At 41.3% G+C, this 10,032-nt stretch overlaps 1 protein-coding gene across 1 annotated transcript; it reads left to right on the forward strand.

The window, feature by feature from the left end:
- The first annotated feature begins 989 nt into the window (after positions 1-989).
- Positions 990-8,090, forward strand: TRIL (TLR4 interactor with leucine rich repeats). Its single transcript, XM_073581348.1, has one exon. The coding sequence runs from the start codon at positions 1,530-1,532 to the stop codon at positions 4,113-4,115; it is 2,586 nt and encodes an 861-aa protein (XP_073437449.1). The 5' UTR covers positions 990-1,529; the 3' UTR covers positions 4,116-8,090.
- The last annotated feature ends 1,942 nt before the right edge of the window (positions 8,091-10,032 follow it).

The following is a 10,032-nucleotide window of genomic DNA, read 5'->3' on the forward strand; positions in this document are numbered from 1 at the left end:
GTATTTTCTGTCATGTACACCCCTCAAAAAGATTTTAAATATGATGTGGTCCCTAAAAAAAAAAAAAAAAAAAAATGGTTTTGTAAATTTTGCTGTAAAAATGAGAAATCGTTTTTCAACTTTCAACCCTTCTAACTTCCTAACAAAAAAAAATTTTGTTTCCAAAATTGTGCTGATGTAAAGTAGACATGTGGGAAATGTTATTTATTAAGAAATTTATGTGACACATCTCTCTGATTTAAGGGCATAAAAATTTAAAGTTTTAAAATTGCAAAATTTTCGCCATATTTCCATTTTTTCCATAAATAAACACAAGACATATAGAAGAAATTTTACCACTAACATGAAGTACAATATGTCATGAAAAATCAATCTCAGAATCAGCGGGATCCGTTAAAGCGTTCCAGAGTTGTAACCTCATAAAGTGACAGCGGTCAGAATTGTAAAAATTGGCCCGGTCATTTAGCTGTAAAATGGCTCTGTCACTAAGGGGTTAATGTTGCTATGCCCGCTAGACAAATAAAAACATAGTAGTATAATAGAACATATATCTGACAGATTCCTAATAAATATATATAATATACACTCTGTATCACTACAGCACATAGTAATACATGTCAGTTGCAATTCTGCAGCAAGCTAATAATCTACCCCTCTAAGCTGATAAATATTGGATGAAGGACCGAAGTTTTCTGGTTCCTTTCTTTAAGGTAGTATTCACCATATGGAAATATTTTAATGAAATCAATATGTAGCAGTACAATAGCTACAAGGATTGTTGGGGGGAGAAAACTGTTCAGACTGAGCAGATGATTTGGCTGTGGCTCAGGCTCCCCCTTTGTTCCCCTATTAGTCAGTGAGTGCTCTCTCTTTCTATCTCACATGTGCTGGATGTTTCCTCCTCCCACCAGCAGCTCTGAGCTGCCTCACTAGGATCCTCTTTCCTTGCTAACAATCTCCAGGGAGCCAGTGGCCAGTGGCCAGTATTTCCTCCTCCTGCAAAGCACAAAACTTCTACGCTGCACAAGAGTTGTTGCATCTTGGATGTCTACAAGTCAGCCTGAAGAAGAGGTTAAGTTATGGCATGGACACCTGGATCCTTCACTAAACTTTAAGAGCAAGCTGTGCAAACTTGGGATGACTTCTCGACCAACTGTAAACTTCAGGTTTCCATGGATCCATGAGTGACTGCTAATGAGCTGCAGATCTTCTCCACTGTACAGCCACATCTGGTCGCTCCATATGAGGGTGGACATCAGCCCTCGGATCTCTGAAGCTCAGAAGAGGAATTCTGCATTGCACAGTGAGTGTTGATGCTCCAAATGACTTTATGTGCATCCACATTCATTTTTGATTTGCTACATTTGAACTTGAAGCAAGCAGTAATGTAAGAGTTAACAAGTTAAGAAACCGGAGCTCCTGTACAATCCTTCAGCCAAAAGTCTCTTGTTTTGGAAGGGGATTTATAAGCCTGAACACTGGGAGGAGATGCTTAGTACAAGGTTCACCTATACCAAGACCCAGGTGAGATGGAGAAGGCTATATTTTTGGTGCTGTTGATATTGGTGACTGCCACTATTGGCTGGAGTGTGGAGAAGTGTCCAGAACCATGTGATTGTCAACATTCACAACATATACTGTGCTCCAACAGGGGGCTATTTTCAGTTCCGAAATCCAGCCACTTTGTAAGCCCAGCTGCAACTAAAACGTACAGCTTAGGAGGAAACTTTATTACCAACCTAAGTGCCATAGACTTTTCAAATTATTGCAATCTACAGAGACTTGATCTGCAGTACAATCAGATACAGTTCATTCATCCGAAGGCATTTGAGCAACTCACTCACCTGGAAGAACTGTACCTGGGCAATAACTGGCTTTCTGCTCTTACTACTAATGCTTTGTTGCCACTTAAGAATCTTAAGGTCCTTAACGTGAATAGCAACCAACTTCTCAATATCAGTCGATCCAGTCTTGCTAACTTGGTGTCACTTATTAAGTTGAGGTTGGACAGTAACAATATCCAGATGCTTCATGGATCTCCTTTCTTGGGTCTCTCGAATCTGCTTTACTTGCACCTGGAAAACAACAAAATTACCAATATCAGTAAAAATGCCTTTGTAGGTCTTGTCAAATTGCGTTTGTTGAGCCTGTCAGGAAACCCCTTGAATTCCTTGAGATTTCCTATATTTTTGCCGTTGCGCTCTTTAAGCACACTAACCATGGCTGGAAATAATCTACAACAACTGGGACCAGGTGTTTTCAATGGACTACAAAGGCTTTCCAAGCTCATTCTCAGCTCAAACAGGATTTCTATGCTTCATAGTAAGGCTTTTCAAGGGCTAGTGATGTTGCAAGAGCTACAACTGGATGGCAACTCCCTGGCCAAGCTCCCCGAAGGCCTACTGGCATCACTGCACAGTTTGGAAATTCTGAACCTGAGCTGCAATGCCCTGTCAAAATTGCAACCTGGAACCTTTAATGGACTAAACCGTCTAAGGGTACTAGATTTGCAGCACAATATGTTGAACTTCCTTCCTAAGGATACTTTTTCTGGTAATTTAGCTCTTTATCGGTTACAGCTGGATGGAAATCAATGGAACTGTAACTGCCATCTCTTGGGGTTTAAGCACTGGATTCTGGGGACCCTGCATTCACGCAGCCGCATGTTAACTGTGTTTGTACAGTGCAGGGAGCCTCGGGAAGTTGCAGGGAAATATTTGGACTACCTTGATGATGCCTATTTACAGGCAGTAGGAGGCTGCACACTCAGCACCATATCTCCTGAACTGGCTACTACCATGGGAATGAGTGATGCTAATATTGAGCCTATAGACCAGACAACGAAAACTGTTCCTCAGCTTCATTTATTAGCTCCTAAATCAACACTTGCATCAGGAGGACCTACTTTGCTTCTAACCCCGGCGTCAGTGCAAAAGGTGCCAAGCACAAAGAGACCTGTGAATAAGAAAAGGTTAGGTGGCACTGGACGTCAAAAGGGACCACAAACTGATAAAAAACGAAAAATAAAGACTTCAATTGGATCCAGCAATCCTAATGGAATTAAACAGAATGAAGATGCTGAAAAGCAAAATGCAGATAGATTGCAGACTGCAACTGAGCCATTAACACTGTTGCATCTCAAGCAAGCTGGGGCTGAAATCCCAACATCGTACAAGTTGCCCCATAGTACCTCTACAGCTCAGACTAAACACCCACATGAGACCACAAAGTCTCCTTCTGAATCTGAGAACTCTGAGGTCACTGGTGTCTTGGAGTCACCTTTTGAAATGTCACACAATGGTGTTTTGGGTCCTGAATTTAGACAGGCTATGCCCGCAGCAGAGACCTTGCATCAAAACCAGCTTGACTCTTTGCGTACATCATTGGGTTCTGTTCATGATGGCCACAGGGAAACATTACAACAAGTTGCCCCCTTGGGCCTCTCTGATCCATGTGAATTTAACAAACTGCATCTACTTAATCTCTCGGTGGAATCTGTAGGAAGCAACACAGCACGTGTACGCTGGCAGACCTCAATCTCTCATACCCATGGGCATGTCTTATTCAGGGTGCTGTATGAACGTTTTGGGCAGAGTGGCCGCTTTCAGAGATTTGTGTATCCTCGTGGCCATGCAGAATCTTTAACTTTGCTGGAGCTCACAGGAGATACTCCTTACTTGGTGTGTGTGGAGAGTATCATTAATGGTCGAGCCTGTCCCGTGGCTCCTAGGGAACATTGTGTGGGGCTTGTGACCTCACCTTCTGAAGAAGAGCACCCTGTAATTAATTACCAAATGTTAGCCTTGGGCCTACTAGCCCTCAATGCTTTGCTGCTTTTGCTAGGGTTGGTGATTTGGGGTTCCAGGAAAGCTCGCAAGAAATGGTGTCGTAGACGAGCTCCAGTCCATGTACGTCAGATGTACTCTACACGTCGTCCCTACAGGTCTGTGGGTACTGGCGTTTCCACTGATTTCTCAGGTTTTCAGTCACATCGACCCCGAACTGCAGTGTGTGCTCTGGGAGAAGCAGACCTTATTGAGTTTCCTGGCTGTGACCGTTTCAGAGAAGGAGGAAATCTACACAGAGATGATCTGCTGCAGAGGTTCCCAGACTAATGAACAGCCATGACTGAATGACAAACACATATGGTTTGTGAATCAATTGCCATTGGGCCAATCAGCAGGATTTAACCCCTATTTATGATTAGATGCAGTAAGCCTATATAGCTACATGAAAACCACAATATACGAATAGGTATATAGGTATATGTTTACAGTACCAGCAAGAGGGCCGGGTCAAATTTAATGAAAGGTTCCGTATTTATGCTGGTGTTAGTTTGGGTTGTATTTGCATAGGTTACACCTCTGAAAATCATGTGATTTTTCTTTAAAGTTTGAAATATATGTATAATATGTATGTTACTCACAAGGTGTTTTTTTTTTTTTTTTTTCCTGGTATAGGTTAACATGCGACCACCAGTATTATCATTAATAACAATAGGCTAGAATCACACCTGCAGTTTATCATGCAGATTGCAAGTCCTCTATGATTAAGTTGGTAAATGTTACAGTATGGTTTCTACATAGAAGCGCCTGGTGGCCTCTGTCCCCATACCAGAAAATGAAGACTGGAAGTAACTTTCCATGTTACTGGTGTACTATAGTTTTCATTCAGTATTAAACTGAAGCTATTATCAGAAAATGACCCATTGTTTAAATCAGGATTTTACCTTAATTGTATTTTTTTTTTATATTTGGCAATGTTTTTTTGCATACCACAACCTGCATTAAAAATAAGAGTTAGAAACCTTGTAGTGTTCGCACCAGCCACTGACAGCTTTTTTAGACTCTTAACTTCCTATTTTAGGAAACAACACATGTACATAACCATAATGAATAGAAACAACACATGTACATAATGACAATGAAGAGATTCAGATCCTGTCTTTTGTATTAAAGCATCTAATGAGTGTGTGCAAAGGTCATTGTGAATGGAAGGAATGCAGGGTCAGCTGTGACATCTATTGTGAATTGTGGATCAGCTATGTGCAAAGGTGTTACCTGTTATTGTAATCCTGCCTCTGATGATAAAGAGCCTTGCTTAATTAAAACTCTTCCTGAAAGAACAGGAAGTATGAGTGAGTCTAAGATGGCCTCAGTGGCCAGTGTGAAAACCGCAAGATGTCAAACTTTATTTTTTAATGAAGATTGTAATGAAAAAAACAAACCTGAGTTTTTATTTCAAAAATGCTAACCTGAAACATGAAAATGTGATTTAATGAATAGGTCATTTTCTTATGATTGCATATCTTTAACGGAAAATTCTGCATGTTACTAATCTATTCTCTGGGCAAGACTTATGTCATAGTGACATAGTCGTAATATATATGTTGCATAAGGGAATATTTTGTATATAATAAGTATCTGCTCTGAGGTCACTTGTTGAATGAATTGGAATTATGGTGCTTGCAATTGTAGGATTTGGCCATACATGCAGAAGTGCTCACTCCTGTAACACCAATAATATACTCTTAAATGTTGCTGCTGAAAAGAGCTACAGATTTTGGGCTTGAGGGAGGAGACGTAGCTCAGGCCTGTCTATGTGAATATCTGTGTGGATGGGTATTCTGTTATCGTTATTCCTTGGTAGCCACTTGACGGTAGCCTGTATGCTCCGTTCCACCACCAGCAGTTTGTACATGCTTCTTTTTACCACCCACACTTTGTACATGCGCCCTTTCACCACTCACACTTTGCACCCGCTCCCTTTCACCACTCACACTTTGCACCCGCTCCCTTTCACCACCCACACTTTGCACCCGATCCCTTTCACCACCAACACTTTGCACCCACTCCCTTTCACCACCCACACTTTGTACCCGCTCCCTTTCACCACCCACACTTTGTACCCGCTCCCTTTCACCACTCACACTTTGCACCCGCTCCCTTTCACCACCCACACTTTGTACCCGCTCCCTTTCACCACTCACACTTTGCACCCGCTCCCTTTCACCACCCACACTTTGCACCCGCTCCCTTTCACCACCCACACTTTGCACCCACTCCCTTTCACCACCCACACTTTGTACCCGCGCTCTTTCACCACCCACACTTTGTACCCGCTCCCTTTCACCACCCACACTTTGTACACGCGCCCTTTCACCACTCACACTTTGCACCCGCTCCCTTTCACCACCCACACTTTGTACCCGCTCCCTTTCACCACCCACACTTTGTACCCGCTCCCTTTCACCACCCACACTTTGTACCCGCTCCCTTTCACCACCCACACTTTGTCCCTGCTCCCTTTCACCACCCACACTTTGTACCTGCTTCCTTTCACCACTAGCAGTTTGTTCCCACTCTCACTAAAAACATTTTGAAAAATGATCATTAGAAAGTTTGAGTACTCTGTGTGAATACTTTTTGTAACCAATGGTGTACATAACATAAAGGTAGCCAATGCGGCTACTATAATTTCTGCAGGTAAAAGAGTCCTCTCCACAGTCACTAGAATATTAGGGATAAAATTGGGGCAGATTCAGCAAGTGCCCAACGGGAGATGGGTGGTATGGTGGCATCAACCATTATCCGTCCTACAGGGTCTTCTCTACACTTTTGTTATTTGCATAGTTTTGAAGATTAGTACATAGCCCTTAAAGTTTCAATACAGCTTAAAGCAAAGGCAACCAAACCCAACATTTCTTGGTTACCATATTTTCTTCCTGTGGGCCTTTCGCATCTCCCCTGGAATAGGATGCAAACATAAAAAAGGATTGGGCATGTTGAATATATACTACCTATCCTTATATTCTCAGGGAAGATAAGCCACCGCCTGAGTGGTCGGACAGCGGCTTATTCCACTATAACAAAAAGAAATGTACAATCGGCTGAACCTAGCGCACATGTGATTGGGGGTTGAGAGAAAAAGATGTCAGCTTTAGATCATGTTGTATATCAAAATGCTTTGCCATGAGTGCCAGTAATGATATGGTAGATGGAAACTAATGTACAGATTTAGCAAAGGTTACATTGTGACCACGGTCAGTATTTGCTCAGTGTTTTACCTCAGTATTTGTAAGTCAAAACCAGGAGTGGGTGATAAATACAGAAGTGATGACGTGTTTCTACTTTACTTTACCTCTGATTGTCCCACTCCTGGTTTTGGCTTACAAATACTGAGGTAAAATGCTGACCAAATACTGAACGTATGACCGTGGCCTGACTCTGATAATGCATCAAAAAAAAAAAATTAGTAAGTAGACACCAAAGTTGAAATCGGTCTATAGCTTGGGCAACGTTATCTTAATCCTCTGGGAGAACTGTCTGTGACAAGTTATCAAGATGGCGTGTTGTGAGTCGAGATAACATTTGCTACATCTGTAACTGAAGCATAGAAAAAAGCCCTAGCCATTACAATGTGTCCTTAGAAACATTTGAAAGAATGTGGCCACAAACTGAACACTTATATATATAAAATATAAGAGCAACATAAACCATAAAGGTAACAGTTTATGCCAAAGATGGTGGCAGTTTACAATACCTACACGTGTGCCTTATGGGTATGTAATGTTTGCCTTTCCCTTCGAAGAAGGGCAGAACAAATCCTGAGCCAAGTACCTTTTCTTTTTTGAGAATAGTACATGCTGTGGGAGTTTTCTCCTAGTTTACAATGCCCATGGAAAATTCTAGTGTGAATGGGCCATTTCAGTTCTTCTTTCAGGTCCAATAGTGGCCACTTCTATGATGCCTGCTCCTTTCTCAGGTATTTATTGTAATAGGTTTTGCCCATCAGCTTATAATCATAGAATCGTAGAGTTGGAAGGGACCTCCTGGGCCATCTGGTCCAACCCCCTGCTCAAAGCAGGATTCGCTAAATCATCCCAGTCAGATGTCTGTCCAGCCTCTGTTTGAAGACTTCCATTGAAGGAGAACTCACCACTTCTCGTGGCAGCCTGTTCCACTCATTGATCACTCTAACTGTCAAAAAGTTTTTTCTAATATCTAATCTGTGTCTCCTCCCATTCAGTTTCATCCCATTGCTTCTAGTCTTTCCTTGTGCAAATGAGAATAAAGTTGATCCTTCTACAATGTGACAGCCCTTTAGATATTTGTAGACAGCTATTAAGTCTCCTCTCAGTCTTCTCTTTTGCAAACTAAACATTCCCAAATCCTGCAACCTTTCCTCATAAGACAGGGTTTGCAGACCGGTCACCATTCTGGTCGCTCTTTTCTGAACTTGCTCCAGTTTGTTGATGTCTTTTTTTAAAATGTGGTGCCCAAAACTGGACACAATATTCCAGATGAGGTCTGACCAAAGAGGAGTAGAGGGAAATAATGACTTCACGTGATCTAGACTGTATGCTTCTGTTAATACATCCTAGAATTGCATTTGCCTTTTTTGCTGCTGCATCACACTGTTGACTCATATTCAGTCTGTGATCTATTAGTATACCCAAGTCTTTTTCACATGTGCTGTCACTTAGCCCTATTCCTCCCATTCTGTATATGCTTTTTTCATTTTTATTGCCCAGATGTAGTACTTTGCATTTCTCCCTGTTAAAAACCATTCTGTTAGTTGCTGCCCACTTCTCCAGTTTATTTAAATCTTTTTGAATCCTCTCTCTCTTCTCTAGTATTAGCTATCCCTCCTAGCTTTGTGTCATCAGCAAATTTAATCAGTTTACCCTCAATTCCTTCATCTAAATCGTTGATAAAGATGTTGAACAATACAGGGTCCAGGACAGAGCCCTGTGGTACCCCACTTGAGACATTCTTCCAACTGGATGTGCAGCCATTTACGACCACTCTTTGGGTCCGATCACTAAGCCAGTTATGAATCCACCTAACAGTTGCCTTGTCCATTCCATACTTAGTCATTTTTTCAATAAGGATTGTATGAGAGACTTTGTCAAATGCTTTGCTGAAGTCAAGATATACTATATCTACAGCATTTCCTTGATCCACCCAATCAGTGATACCATCATAGAAGGAAATTAAGTTAGTCTGACATGACTTATTAGTTACAATGGCCATGAATGGGTATTTTGGATCTCTTAATAAATCTCAGATTCTGTTTTTTTCCTAGGGAGCTGCTGCAGATATGTCTGTGAGAGATATCTGGTTTGCATATAAAACCAGTCTCCCTTGGTGCAATATGTGAGGAAGAATATATTTGGATTGTTGCCCATAGCAATTAATCAATGGGTTGCACCGAATCAGAAAGACATTGCTTCTTTCTTCCAGAGACTGCCATATCTGTCCATGCTTGGAGGCTGCTCCATTCAGATAATTGGGACTGAACTGCAATACCACATTCAACCAGTGGACAGGTGTGGAGATGTTTTTGAAAAAAACAAAACAAACAGCACCTATGTTTTTATATTCATGTAAATTTTAGTATTTCCACCCCTGCTTAGAACATTGACTTTTGTAATAATCTGGTTGCTATGGGCTAGGCCATTGCAATGTTTTTAGTGTTGTACTTACATATATCTCTTTTGATACTGGAAAAATATGACTGTTCCCAGTATTCTTACATTTATATGCAGGCGTGCCTATTAAATTAATTAATCTGGGGGTTTACACCCTCAAGTATGATTCCCAGCGCTCTGGTTCCATCAGGGGTCTGTGAGCCAATGCATACGTCACCAGATTCTTTTATAATGCAATCATAGGGACGGCCTCGCTGCCAGTTGTATTGTGTCTATTGCTCTGCATGTATTTTTCACTACAGATATTGATTCTTCTCAGTCACATCTGCCAGGTACAGAGCTCAATATGTTTACAAATGTATGGAAACTGCAAGCCTTCTTCTCCCTTGTAACATATGCATTGCGTACTGTTCCTTTAACCGGGTGCCCTAAATTATTTGTGGCCGCCCCGATCAACCATTTATGCTATTGCTTTAAATGGTCAACTTGCACTAAATAAGTCTATTTGGTTACATTCAAACATTTTTTTTTATCCAATCGTACACTATTAATTACTTATTAAGATGAAGTTATTAGATTTAGTTTCAGAGAATGCACTG

This window comes from Dendrobates tinctorius, unplaced genomic scaffold, assembly GCF_039654945.1.
Source record: "Dendrobates tinctorius isolate UK_male_01 unplaced genomic scaffold, ASM3965494v1 ptg000070l, whole genome shotgun sequence".
NCBI classification, from domain to species: Eukaryota; Metazoa; Chordata; class Amphibia; order Anura; family Dendrobatidae; genus Dendrobates; species Dendrobates tinctorius.